The following is a 14,536-nucleotide window of genomic DNA, read 5'->3' as shown; positions in this document are numbered from 1 at the left end:
CTTTAGCCCCAATAATATTATATTTGTATGAAACACTGTGATCTGCTACTGTATCAGTAACATTTATTTCATTTTGCAGACAAATTATTATAGTTGATGTGGACAAAGCTCTTTTTGCTCCAGTTGAAAAAGTCTGTGAGTAAACCATGTCATGTTTAGATATGAAAAATAGGTCAATGGCTACTGAGATGATGCTTCCAAAAGCAGAACCTTCCCTACAGCACAGCTTTAGGAAAACATTTCATCTGACAGCACACATTCTTTTTAACAGAATCCTCTTAGTAGGTACTGGATAAAAAAAAAGTAATTTAACTGTATAAATGGACAGAGAGAAGATAGTGAGGAATGAGACTTCTTTTAAATTAAAAATGGCATAACATTTTAGGACTTCACTTGAACAAAGCTCCTTCCAATTGATGTTACCTACTTGGAGGCCACAAAAACAACCCTCAGGCAAGTTGTTTTCAGTGCCTTGGAGAAGCTGGTGAGAACAGCACGTTTTTTGGAAGAAATGAACCAGGAGAGAACAGTGTATACTTGTGTCATTCTTCATACAGGACTTACCAGTTTCATCTTCTATCAAGATTAAATGACAGGCAGCACATTTGTAAATTGCTCAGCAACTAAAACATTTACAGTCATGGATCAGAGGAGCTATTGTCCAAGGGAGGCCCATTTCTCTTAATTAAAAAAAAAACAATCCAAGAAGCTCCTATTGAATTAGCACTTTATATGAACTTGTATCTTAAATCTTTATCAAAAATATAGCAGATAATCACACTGAAGAAAGGATTATTCTAAACTGATTGTATATATACTGTCAAATAAAACTTGTTCCTTCACCCATATTGTATTACTTACAGATAGCTACTGCCCCAGACTGGCAGCTGTTGCAAAATGAGGTATTTTTGTCTTTATATACTATATAGTCAATGGAGACATGATTCTGAGACTAGAGTTCAGCTGCAGCACACAATCCCACATTATTTAGCAGCCATAACTCTATAGTAAAAAACAGAATGCTCATTACCCATTCCATCTGACATGAACAAGGAACAGCTTTTCTTCATTGTGTTTCAGTGAGAAATTTTTTAGATATTCTTGGAGTAAAGGGTAAAGGAAATCTACACAGTGATTATAAATTAAGACCAGTATTGACTTTTATTTACATAGTTTAACAAACAAATTCAAGTAATTATTGCATCAATCATTCAGATTTTGAACATTACTATAAACCAAAAGTTTATAGCATAGTGTTGCATTCTTCATGGAGCTGTGATTACTGTTCTACATTTTTCTTTCTCCGACGAAGCCACCTCAGAGCTCTCACCAGTGCTACTTGTCCCATGAGGAATGTGATCCTAAAGTTACGTTTATACCAATCTCTAGGATTCCAAAGCCAAGAAATTCATCAGCACACAGAACAAGAACAGGAAAAAGATACACAATTATATTAAAATATCCTTTGGCATTGACAAATGATATTTCACTGATGACCTGCATTTTCTGTTCTTTGTGGTAACACTTTTCCTGCCTAGTAAGAGTTAAATAACCAATGAAAGTCTATGTGTACATCCACATTCAGGAACAGATTACACATGGGTTACAGGGTTGCAATGGTATTTGAAATCAAGTGAGATAAAATAGTTAAAACCATGCTTCAGCAGTAAAGCAGATCACCAAGCTATCTGGACTACCTGCCAGTGCTGTGCTTCAGGTAAAATTTGTTTGTGTGTGGATGAAGATGCCTGTGTTAAAAAGGGCAGAGTTGGTCTCATACAAGGGTGGCAAAAAATAAAACCAAATCACACTTCAAAGGCTAATTATATAACCCAACATTACCCTTCTCCTCCAGTATCTTTTAAAGATAATGCTTTTAATATTGTCAAAGTTAGTCATAATATCTTTAAATAATTTAATTTTTATGAATCATGCATGGCTACTGGAACCAATTAAAATTATTCACAGTATAGTCTGCATCAGCCCTTTTTAACCTCTGCAAACTTGCTTCAAGTTCTTTGCTCTTGTTACAAATTAAAATAATATCAATTTTTTTCTAGTTTCTAACAAGCATCTCATTCCCATGTTGTAAAATGCTCACAAGAAGCAATAGGATACATAGAATTCCAGAACTGGAACACTGAGATTTAGGTCTTCTCCTGAGGTGTCTGGGGCAAACCTTGCATACACAGATCTAACATAAGCCTGACATACCGACCTCTCAGTGAGGATAGCAGCCAAATTCACACTGGCAGGCAGCACTGAGCTACCTCTTCAATTGTCATGTTAAATAAAGTATCATGCTAACATTGCAACTGTTTCTTTTCCCCTTTCACATTTAATTTCCTATATCCTTCTTGAATTTTTTTCCAAAACTGAATTTTATTTCCAGTCTAAGTGCTCTGAACTAAATATTCAAGGCATCGATGCACAGTCATTGCTTCAATTTTAACTACATTTTAGAAGTTGCAACACTTCAGCTGCCAGTTTTCAGTCCAGCTGGCAATACTGCAAAAGAACATACAGCTAAATGCATAAACAGATTTTTATAAATATGACCCCTCAAAATCAGACTGCCTGCAAAAAGCTCTGCTGTTTTCAGGGCTGTTCAGTCCCACTTTGAAACTACAACAATGCAGCTGACACAACCTGATTTTACAAGTCAGCAGCAAGGAAGGTGATGTTTAAGCACAAAGCCTGAATTATCTTCCCCTGAAGATGGGACACTATCCTACACTGCAACGTGGGACACTGCAACAATGACAACTGGTAACCAGTTCTAAGATGAACTGTTTGCATTCCCACTTATCAATTACAGGAAATGTATTGACAATCCTTTCACTGGAAACAATTTCTTACTTTGCATCTTTTCACACTGTTGCTCGGAATTATGATGAAGTTCCTCCTTGCCCCTCCATAGGCTAGATAAGATGCGTATATTTAAATATTTGTTAGTTAAATTGTTCTTACAAGATAGTATTTTATAGTTTATGCACAACACATATGAAGAAACTTAAGCCACCATTTGTTACAGATCAGTTGCAGTGATGGCAGAACTCTCACTAGCATTACCCCATGAGGAACCAGTCACACCTGACACTTTTGAGCCCAATAATCTTCCAATCCAGTACAGAGAGGAAACTGCAGTTGTGCTTTCACATTCAGTGGTCACAATTCCTGGATTAAGTGCTGTCTTCCTTCACTGTCCCATTCCTCCCTAATTTCCAGCCCTTTTTCAAGTGTGCACAGCTACTTGCTGCGTGTATGTGTTTGCAAGTAATTTTTCACCCCTTTCAGATCCCAAATCCAGTTTGAGTTGCTGTGCACACAGGCCTTGTCAAACTCAAAAGCTGATCACTTTTTTACTAGATGCTTACAAAATAATAGACCCAGGATTATTAAGTATTACTCCCATTAAATGATTTTCCTTTGAGATAAATCACATTTACTTGTCCTTATTTAACAGTCAGCTAGCATCTGTTATACAGAACTTTCAAGTGGTCTATTTGCATATTTATCAGCTTTAATTAGCAGCATGAAAAGACCTGTGCCCTAAGATAATAAAATGTGCCTGATCTTGTCTCTTTAAATCTCAGACTTGAGCTTATCTTTCCACTAAAACAACAATAAGCAGCAGAAATCAAATGATAAAGCAGATTTTTCAAATCCTAATAACAGCATAAAAAAATTTCAAAAATTACAGGGGTTTGTGCCATCTTATCAATTACAGAAAAAATGTTCAAATTTTAAACTTGATCTTATACCTTTCATGTAGACTGTAATGTATAATTGTCAACATAAATACCTTCTACATACCTGTTGTACTGCAAATGCTTTTTTAAATTTTTAGTTAGAAAGTCCTTGTAAAAGTCAGCCATTTCTTCTGCATTCAGTGTTGCTTTTTGACCTGAAAATAGGTTTTGGTGTAACAAAGTCAAGGCAATTCTTTGGATCAAGACACTGGGTTCAGATGCTAAATCTAACTCCTTACTCCTACAAGCTTTCTGTTAAACCTGAACAAGTTAATAATATGCCTTTAACTTTCAACCTTTTAAAACTTATCTAGAGAGCACGCAGATGAAAAATACTGATCATCTTGAAGCTGGCATAGCTCTTAAACACCTATTACTTGTGGAAGTAATAAAGTTTATCAGCTCTTAAGACTACTTAGGGAACCAGTGAACCCTATTAAAATGTGCATAGATCTAGGAGTATCTATCCTTTGAATAAAATAATTTCTCACAGGCTGAAGCCTAAAGAGTACCAATAAGAGCATTTAGTAACAACTTCCCCCCTAAAGCAAGTCCATAAATATCAAAAGAACACTATCCACTATTGACATGGTATTTTCAAATGTAATTCTTTTTATATTGCTGTTAATAAATTTCAAGTAACTCTAGGCAAAAAGTTTATGTTCTGAGATGTCAGATTCCAAACAATCTAGTAGGCAATTATTTTGAGAAGCAGCAAATACAAAAGATGATTTTGAATATGTCACCCATAAGCAGAATATAAAAGGTCCAGGAAGACCTATGGCTACAGCATAAGATGTCTAATCTTGAGAACCAGCAAATATTCTCAATTCTACCAGACAACTCCTACATAACCCTTCTGGCACAAAATGTCCCTAAAATGACAGTCAAATTTAAATGCCCCAGGGAGCATGGATATTATGAGGGAAATGGAATTGCAATATTCAACTTGTTACTGTTCCAAAATACATTTTAAGGCTCTTGTGATTGACCACAGAAATGTAAATTGATTGGTTCTATTTGTCACTATTTTAAAAACTAATATACCACAATGTATTAACATACTGTGGGACAAATTAACTATAAAACCATTTGAAGGCTGCCAGCTTAATACTTATAGTTCATTTGTTTCTTCATACTGGTATCAGCAAAACTGATTCATTACATAGGAAAGTAAGTTTCATTCACTCTTCATTAATTCATTCATTACATAGGAAATTAAGTTACATTCACTGTTCATTAATATTTTCACAAACATTCACAGCTGTATTATAGAATAGCTGACCAAAGGCATGCAGCTGATATACATTTATTTTTAATGGAAGTATGTGGTCATTCTCTTTTACTTCTAGAGTATAAAAGCGAAACAAAAATAAACAACAAAAAAGCAATATAAAATAAGTGGTTTTGAAACAACATAGATCTTAATTAAAATTACTTCTCAAGCACACTCTGATCACCAGAATACAAACAGAAAAGAAAAAAATGGTCTGTGACATACAGAATGTCAAAGCAGATGCTTCACCGAACTCAGATCATCCTGTGAACAAAGTGTTCAACCTCATACCACAATGCCCAATTCACGATTATTATGAAGGCATTTTGTTTTCATTTTCACTGAATTAGAGGGACAACTATTTTACAGCAACTGTGCCCAGGCAGAGACAGGCAGATAGCAGCTGCCATCTCCCCAGAAGCTGCCTTACTCTCCCTCAAGGAAAAATATTGTATTCATTGGACACACCATGGACCTGAAGCCAAAGACTCTGAATTTATCCACCCAGCCATAACATGCACCTGAGGCAAATGCTCTGTATGTTTATCTCAGCCAGCTCACTGGCTTAGGAGGTGTGAAAGTAAAAAGTCCTTCCCTCCTTAGGCTACACTATTATATTACTGGGCTAGGATTTCAGCACATTCCCTCTGGTTGTGGGGAAGGAATTAGGGGGAGAAGAGTGCAACAAATTATCTGATCCCCACATGCACAACTCTGAAAAGCTCCTTGTCTCTTTTATCACACTCCTGAAAACACTTCTAAATCCTTCCTCTAAGATTTACTTGTGACAGAACACAAAGAGCGTAAACAAACAAAATTCAAAGTTAAGCAGAATTCAGAATGCATCCTGAACTATTAACAAAGATTTCACTAACCTGATTCATCTCTCATTTCCAGACCCTTGGCTTTCAGTCTTGAATACATAAATTCTTCTTTTTCCTAAAACACGTTTTTCCACATTAGAATGGGATGTAGTCAGTCCTTGAAGTTAACCATTGTTTTTAATTACATAGCAATGTCGTGTTCAACACCCTTTGAAATAACTAGCAATACTTGTTACACTTAGAAGTGTCAACTAAACACTTTTCTTAGTCCAGTGAGTTAGTTAAACTGGTCTCTTAGCTCCTGCTACCTGCATGCATCAATTAATTCATGCAAGTGTCCTACTGATACTTATAAAACTGATTTGTGAAGTAAAGCTACAGCTAGACTTCAGTGCTATTCAACAGGAGTCAAACTTCCAGTTTATAAAATGAACTATGGAAATGTGCTCTACGATAACTGAGATTTTGAGCATAGAGGAAAAGGTGCAGCCTAAAAAATTAAAACTATATAGATGGAAGCGCAATAATCATCAGTGTGTGAGTTTTATGGACTTAAACATAACTTTTTTTAATACCACGGTTATATGGTATTAAAAAAAAAACCAAGATTCATTTTTTTCTGGGATCTTTGCAAGTTTTGAGAGGATATAATGTTCAACATCATAAACAGTGGTGAATTACTGAACTGTTACTGTTCTTCAAAAAAATGCCACATTGGCTGGGAGATGCTAAAATCAGGAAGACGCTCACTGTAGCCTTGCTAAGATACGCTGCCAATGAAATGGGACATATCATTTACCCTCATTTAGTCTTTGTAATTACATCAAATTTCTCTCACTTATGACAAGAGAAAAACCAGCCATGAAATAATTTTCATCATCTGCTCTAGTCAATGACAGGTCTTACATGTAGAGCAGCTACATCTTTATACCTTCAGTGCAAGACAGGAAAAAGGCAAATACTCTATGGCCCTAGGCAGCAATAAAACATGGACTTTTTAGTTTTGTGCATCATTTAAATAAATGGACAACAAACCCGTCATTTCCTGCATGACCCTGAGCGCATTAACAGCTAGCAGAGCCCCACCTCAGAGAGGCTGAGTCCCCAGTTTTGGGCAGGCAGGTGGGTGCTGAGCAGCAGCAGCTGCGAGGCCGTGCTCACCTGGTGGAAGGCGCGGTTGTGCCGTGCCCAGAAGCGCTGGTTGCTGGCCTGGGCCTCCTGGCGCGCCTCCCGCAGCCGCCGCTCCAGCGCTGACTCCTCGGGGGGCACGTAGAAGATGATGGGGCGCAGGTTGGAGAGCTTGTCTGGGGGGCCGATCCAGTCACTGTGCGAGTGCGCGGGGGGACGGAAACCCGGGCCCTGCGGAACACAGACACAAGGCGTGAGCAGCACCGCCGCAGAGCTGCTGAAGAATGTCTCAATCGGAATGAATCCCCAAATGCCTCGGAACCTTAAAGCGTGCAAGCATAGCAAGTTCAGAAATAAAGCACATTTGTCTACTGCGACCACAAACAATGGCGTACATTTACAATTTACTTTTACTTACAAATGCACTACAGAGAAGATACCTTTAACTCTTACCATGAGCATGAATCGTGAGATACTTGTTTTTGTTTTCATTTTTCTACCATTCATACTCTGTTAAAGTATTTCACGGAGGGAACTAGCAAGTATCCAAGTTTTTTACGACGCTGATCTCTGCCCTCTGGTGACCAATGACAGCACCCGAGGGAAAAGGGTGAAACTGTGTCAGGGGAAGTTTAGGCTGGATATTAAAGGCTCTTCACCCAGAGGTGATGGTCACTGGAACAGAATCCCCAAGGATGGGGTCATGGCTCCAAGCATGACAAGCTCAAGGAGCATTTGGACAACTCTCTCAATGGTGCGATTCTTAGAGCTGCTCTGTGCAGGGCCAGGAATCGGATTTCGGTGATCCTTGTGGGGGCCTTGAATCTCAGCGTATTTTATAATTCTATAATTCTAAGTTTTCCTCAGCCCGGCGTTCTTCCTGCATCCATGTGCCCACACACAGGCGTGTGCCTGCCCCAGCCGGGCTCAGGAACACCCGGTGTTAGCCACCAGCCCGAACCTCAGCGCCCCTCCGACAACCAACACCGGGAGCCTCCACAAACACATCAAAAACCAGAGGCCGCGGGCACCGCAGTCTGCTGCGGCCGCCCCCGCCCGGCCGGCGTTACCGGGAGGCAGCGGAGCGCTCCCCGCTCAGGGCTCCGCGGGGCGGCGGCCCCCGAGGCTTCCCCCGCGGCCCCCGCAGGAGCTGCCGCCCCCCGCCGGGTTTACCACGCTGTCCGGCCGCTCAGCCGCGCGGCCGCTGCCGGAGGAGGAGCAGGAGGAAGCGGAGGAGAGGGGGCGGCGGCAGCGGTAACAGCCCCCGGCCCGCAGCCCGCGGGCGGCCGCCATGGCCCGGCGCTTTACGGCGCTGCCGTGCGGGGGCCGCGGGCGGGGCGGGGCTCGGTCGGGGCCGGGCCCGGAGCCGCCTCGGCCTCCGCCTCCCAGTGCGCGGCCGGGCCGGGCGGGGCTCGGGCGGTGCGCGGCGCTCGGCCCGTGGCGCAGCGCCGGGCCGGGCAGCGGGGCCTCGCTGGGCGGCGGGTGAGTGAGGGAGTGGCTGCGGCGGGTCGCGGGCGCCGCGCGGGTTCGCTGCGGGGCCGGTGGGGACCGGCCTCCCGCAGGTGCCTCGGCGGCGGCCCGGTGTCATCTCCTCTTCGCGCTGCGCCGGGCTCCTCCGCGGGGGAGGCGGGAGGCTGCGGCCATGGAGGGCGCGGCGAGTCCTGAGGGGCAGCAAGGTGTGTGCGGGAAGGAGCGCTGCTCCGCGGGTGCGGCGGCCGAGGGCGGCCGGGTTCGGCCGCTGTTCCCCCCCTCGCTGCGGGTTCTCCCCTGGGCTGCGGGTGCCCTGTTTGATCTGCGGGTCCCCTGTTTGATCTGCGGCGGCTTCAGCTGCAGAGCAGGTGGGGAAGGCAGGGCGGAAGGCTGGGGGTGAACATCTTAGAGCTGGGCGTGTGGCAACTAAAGCGTCCCCCCTTTAGAAAGGTGTAAAAAAATTAAAGGGTGGTGAAACATCAGCCAAGTGGTTTATTTGTATTGGGGAAGATAATTAATATAGCTGTAATGCTGAAGTGCATCAGAATGTAAAAGTTGCGATGTGTGCTCGTGTAGCACTTAAGTCTTGTTATCGTTTCCCTTGTAGTTCATCTGAAGCTGGACGAGCGAAGAGGAATGGATATGGGTAACCAACACCCATCCATAAAACGGTTACAAGAAATACAGAAAGAAGTCAAAGAAATTGAACAGCAAGTAGCTGGCTTCAGTGGTCTGTCCACCGACCGAGATTACAAGAAATTGGAAAGAAGCCTTACGAAACAGCTGTTTGAAATAGATTCTGTAGACACCGAAGGGAAGGGGGATATTCAGCAAGCCAGAAAGCGAGCTGCCCAGGAAACTGAGAGGCTGCTGAAGGAACTGGAACAAAATGCAAACCATCCGCGCAGACTGGAAATAGAGGCTTTATTCAAGGAGGCACAGTCACTTGTGGAACGCGAGATCACACCTTCTTACAAAGGGGGAAACCGTATAAGTGATGAATTTGAAGAAGGAATTCAGGACATTGTGCTGAGGCTTACCCAGGTGAAAACTGGAGGGAAAGTTTCTCTACGCAAAGCGAGATACCGCACTCTGACAAAGATATGTACTGTTCAGGAGATTATAGAGAGTGGTCTAAAGCAACAGCTGTCCCTGCCACTCTCTAATGATGCTCATCCTTCTGTCTCCAAAATTAACTCTGTAATGTGTGAAGTGAACAAAGCCAGAGGAACTCTCATTGCACTTCTAATGGGAGTGAGTAGTAATGATACCTGCAGGCATCTGTCCTGTGTGCTGACAGGCCTCATTGCTGATTTGGATGCTTTAGATGTCTGCGGTCACACAGAAATAAGAAACTACAGAAAGGAAGTAGTAGAAGAGATCAATAAATTGCAGAAATACCTGGACTTGGACGAAGAAGCAGATTCTAGTCATGCTTATGATTTGGCAAAAAATCAGTCCATTCTAAAAATAGAAGAGATCCGTAAGAAGATGAAGGAAGTTCATTCCTTACTTCTAAAAACAGAGAATGCTTCTGATTTGTATCTGGGATCCAAAGCAGAGTTGCAGGGACTAATTGCCCACCTAGATGAAGTGAGTCCAGGAAAAAATCCCTGTATTAGAGAGGCCAGGAGAAGAGCAGTAATTGAAGTTCAGACTCTTATAACATATATTGATTTGAAGGAAGCACTGGAAAAAAGGCAAATGTATCAAGAGCAAACTGCTGCTGAACATCAGTCTCATAAAGCAGTTTGGACTGTACTTGGAAACTTGTCTCAAATTCAGAAAGAGGTGATTTCGTTTGATGGAAACAGAACAGATAAAAATTACATGAGACTGGAAGAACTTCTTACAAAACAACTTCTAGCCCTGGATGCTGTTGATCCACAAGGTGACGAGCGGTGTAAGGCTGCTAGGAAGCAGGCAGTAAAGCTTGCACAGAATATTCTTTACTATCTGGACATGAAAACAGATGAATGGGAATACTGAAACAGCCATGGCCTGATACAGAAAAACATTTTTCCCTTTGGCACTTTATGAAGATCATTGGCAGCACATAATAAAGTCTTCTGTGCTTGCTGAAATCATGGAAATTGCATAAGCAGTTGACTTGGCTATATGTCTGCTATCCCACGCAGTCACCCACTTGCCATGGCAACTGTCAGTACACCATCAGCAATTCTGGTCACTGATATAAGCAAAGTGCAATTCTCTGAAGGAATAGCTTAATACTTGATCAAATAGCTTCTTCTTTTTTCACTTTTTCTTTCTTGTTTTTATTTCAATTGCCTTGTGCAATGTTCAGTGAATGCAGGCTTTACAAAGACACAGGAACTTCCTTACGGTACAGTACTGGCAAAACTACTTAAGGAGACTTGAAAATTAGTGAACATGAAAATTAGTATTCAGGCATGAGGCTCCATCCAGCAACTTCACAGCAGTCTGGATGTACTGTTAATGTGCTGTCATGACATAAAGTTCTAAGGACAAAAAGCCTGCTGGCTTTTGGATTGTACTTGATTTTTCCCATCCATCATGCCATTTAGATATCTCAGTTAATGGAGCTGTAATGCCAGCTGCAAATTAGCATTTACATAGGCAAAGCCAATTATGTCAATTTTTGTAATACCTGAGCCCTTTGATTTGCAAAACCAGGTCTTTTGTTGGTGGAAATTCTTTCAAGTTATTGCTTTAAGGTGCTGAGACTTGGAGAGGAAAATCTGTACGTTTATACCAAACACATAAAGGGGATTTTGAGGATTTCAAACTGCCATCCATAAACCCTGGAAAACTGCACTGAAATTTATTTAGGCTGATTAGGTGTCTTTTTAAACTCTGTTGTTGCATCTGGTTTTCACATTTGGCAAAAACATAAAAAGAGACTTCACTTTGAAGTGAAATGTGCATTTTGGAATTATTTTTGTAAAATTAGGTAGCCAGCTATAAAGCTGTCCCTAATGATATAAGTGTGTGCTACATGGTCAGGCGTGGCTTCAAGCATGTCTTGGAAAGACTTGTGGCAAATGTCTCTCTTTGCAACTCATTCACTTGTTTTAGAATAAGCTTGCTTGTACTGTTGTATGCACCTACCTTTTTATTTGTGGCTGCTAGTGCCAATCACATTTCTACTATAGCATGTTTTTTGGCATTTTTAGAGAGCATGGCATTATGATTTGAGTATATATAGATATATATAAAGAATATAGATATATATATAAAGATATATTCAATTGTGGATAATTTGCACTCAGCTCTTTCAGGATGAACTAATGAATTAGTGTTCTATAGATGATGATTTGCACCACTTTAAGGAGTAAAAACCGTTTCAGATGTTACAATAAGTATTTTTAAGATCTATTTTTGACTGATTGGAGAGGACAGTACTGTCTGTGAGAGACAAGTGCCTTTATGACACTGCTAACTTGCACCGTCATATGTAGATATAGGAACTCTTTACTGGCAGCTTGATACATTTGTAATCTTTGCAAACTGGATTTTTCGGGTTTATATCTAATTATGCTGTGGTATATGTCAAGCTAACATAATACAATAGGTGACAGTTGCCCTATAGAGTCCTGAGAATGAGTATCAAATTTAGGAAATACGCATTCTGCTTGAAAACTAAAGCCTTGGTGTGGAGGTGGGGGACTTTGGGCAGGTCTTCTGTGCCTATTGCTACAAGAATAATGTGTTTGTTCATAACATACTATGAGATGTTGATTGAAGGCTGCATACCTTCAGAGTGTGAATAGATTTTGTTTGTGATTGTGCAGGTGATTGCTTTGCAAATCTACTGCCAAAACCAATGTAATTGAGTACAGTGCCTAAGGCACAATTTGGCAATGACAGAATGTTTGTTGGAGGATTCTTCCTGCTCCTTCAAAGACATAATCCCATTGAATTTAACTCTCCTTCGCTAAAAAAGATCCCTAATTAAAATTTCAATCTCTGTTTGAATATTATGTTGCTAACACAGAATATTAATAGTGTTATACACCTGAATTATTTTACGCATTTCAAGCTCTCTACATGTTTGAATTGCAACTTGTGATTTGCACTTACATTTTTAGGAAAGATAAGGATTTGATATTGTAATGATATTAATAATTTTCTTTAGTATTACTGTCGGGTCTGCAGTGGTTACTTGTAGTTTGTTTAAACAATTCAGTGTCTGTGTTCTCTGGCAGATACATGTAGTTTTATAAGCGTTTGAGCCTCTTATGTAAAAGTGAGTATAGTTATCAGATCTGTTCTATTTTAAATGTGTCCTTTAGTTTTCCTGAATGAATTGTTATGCCTGCATCTCTAAGAATGCAAATGTGTAAAGGTAATTTGACTGAGTAGAGTCCAGTAGCAAGATATTATGTGGATTAAATTTTTTTCCTTTTTTCGGTACTCTGATAAATTGACTATTTCAATGCTATGGTAAAATCCTCATATGGAATGGGATTAATTCACAGTTTTTGCATGAATGAAAGTAATAAAATGTATGTGCTTAACCAAAAAAAAGGGCAAACAAAAAAACCCCAAAAACAAAATAAGAGAAATGCACAGGTTTCTCAAAATTTGCTTTTATGCTGAAGAATGTAATTTCTCTGCTTTTTGTATCCAAAGATTGAGAGACACACAACTTTTCTTTCCAATACAGCAGGCTAAAATAATCAACAAAATGTAAATGGACCAAATGGCAGAAGCCTGCATTTTAGTACTATGCTAAAATAGTTTCTGTGTGCTGTGTTATGTACCTTAGAGCAAATAATCGAGTGGATATTCAGGGGGAGAGGTAATCCTGCATCGTGACTCCTATTTGTTAACCAAATTTCTTTTAAAACTAGTTTTCTGTAGTTACTTCAGTATTTATTTTTTGTTGTTTGCCACTCAGAGTGGTTTTTCTGTGATTTTTCTGGATTTCTATATCACAGAAATCCAAATCTTTGGAGAAGATTTTTGTTAAGTACAATTCTTACCTTTTAAACTTAGCAGAAATCAGTGTCTGTGCTCCTAATGGTGTACCTGTCTTCAGTTATTGCTGTGTAGGAGTTGACATTTGTGTTCACAGATCCAAGATTAAATATCGCAGTGTTAAAATTCTTGATTAATAATACAAATACATTACTGCTTTTACTAGGTATTCATTTGAATGTTACGCCCTGATGCCTTTCTCTAATTATTTTTGAATGTGAGTTATCAGAATGTAAATTATTTTTGTCTTAGAGAAGGTGTTTTTATTAAACATACAGACATAAAGCTCTTCCCCCCCCCCCCTCCTTTAAAAGTTTGCTTTTTCACTGCTGTGTTGATTAAAATAAAGTTCTTTGTGTGGATACCACTCCTACTTGCTAAATCTGGTGCCTGTTGGTTTTCTCTGCATTCCTCAGCAGCAGCTTTGCACCCTCCAGGGTTGCACTGGGATGATGAGTGTGTTCAGATCCCGCCGCTCTGCTGCTGGAGGATGCTGCCTGAGCAGATGAGCTGGCGGAGCTGATGCCATGAGTCTCTTCCTGCAAAGCCAGTGCGGATCCCAGAGCCTTCAGCGGGAGCTCAGCTGGTCTGGTTTTAGGCTGTGCATGAGGCAGGTTCCCTGATTGCTCTGTTGGCTCCCTGTGTTTTTTGGAGATGCAGTGAGCCATGTTACCAGCTCGCTGCTGATGGAAATTGGGAATTCTCTTTCTGCCGGCTTTGTGCAGTTCTTGCTGCTTGGCTAACTCCAGTGAGCTGATTTAATCCAATAAAATGGGAGAAAACAAACAACAAAAATGGAGGAGGGGGTTTAATGAGCCAAACTGGCTTTTAGAAATGCATGTGGGCCAGAGCTACTGCAAAGTGAAGGGGTGGGTCCTGCAGCCATGGGCTAGGGAGCAAATGGTAAGAATTTCGGTAGCAGCAAGTCATTAGATCAACTTGCATAGTTAAATAACTGAAGGAGGAAGAAGGGAAAGTGTCAACTATCGACTCCTACAAAGAAGTAGGAATTTTCTGCTTCACTAATGGGATGTGTTGAAGACAATACAAATGAATCATGTATGGAAAATAAACCAGTAGCTTTCAACTGCACTTTCATGATCATGTTCACAAGTGATCATAGA

General features: G+C 40.8%; 2 protein-coding genes across 4 annotated transcripts; one reads left to right on the top strand and one right to left on the bottom strand.

The window, feature by feature from the left end:
• Positions 1 to 1,135: 1,135 nt before the first annotated feature.
• COA8 (cytochrome c oxidase assembly factor 8) lies at positions 1,136 to 8,426 on the bottom strand. 2 transcript variants are annotated; one of them, XM_030275077.4, is made up of 5 exons: positions 8,154 to 8,426; positions 7,014 to 7,211; positions 5,904 to 5,967; positions 3,817 to 3,907; positions 1,136 to 1,385 (listed from the first exon to the last, which is right to left on the bottom strand). In XM_030275077.4, the coding sequence occupies exons 1-5, from the start codon at positions 8,271 to 8,273 to the stop codon at positions 1,280 to 1,282; spliced, it is 579 nt and encodes a 192-aa protein (XP_030130937.4). In that variant the 5' UTR covers positions 8,274 to 8,426; the 3' UTR covers positions 1,136 to 1,279. The 2 variants fall into 2 exon arrangements, with proteins under 2 accessions (XP_030130937.4, XP_030130938.4); XM_030275078.4 differs by lacking the exon at positions 8,154 to 8,426 and adding an exon at positions 7,434 to 8,040.
• Positions 8,329 to 13,794, top strand: BAG5 (BAG cochaperone 5). 2 transcript variants are annotated; one of them, XM_030275076.4, is made up of 2 exons: positions 8,329 to 8,462; positions 9,058 to 13,794. In XM_030275076.4, exon 2 carries the CDS (start codon positions 9,087 to 9,089, stop codon positions 10,437 to 10,439), a length of 1,353 nt encoding a protein of 450 aa, XP_030130936.4. In that variant the 5' UTR covers positions 8,329 to 8,462; positions 9,058 to 9,086; the 3' UTR covers positions 10,440 to 13,794. The 2 variants fall into 2 exon arrangements, with proteins under 2 accessions (XP_030130936.4, XP_004174537.6); XM_004174489.6 differs by lacking the exon at positions 8,329 to 8,462 and adding an exon at positions 8,473 to 8,656.
• Positions 13,795 to 14,536: the final 742 nt, after the last annotated feature.

Source organism: Taeniopygia guttata, chromosome 5, assembly GCF_048771995.1.
Source record: "Taeniopygia guttata chromosome 5, bTaeGut7.mat, whole genome shotgun sequence".
Lineage (NCBI taxonomy): Eukaryota > Metazoa > Chordata > Aves > Passeriformes > Estrildidae > Taeniopygia > Taeniopygia guttata.
Note: the sequence above shows the minus strand (reverse complement) of the source record. Positions and strands in the feature narration are given on the sequence as shown.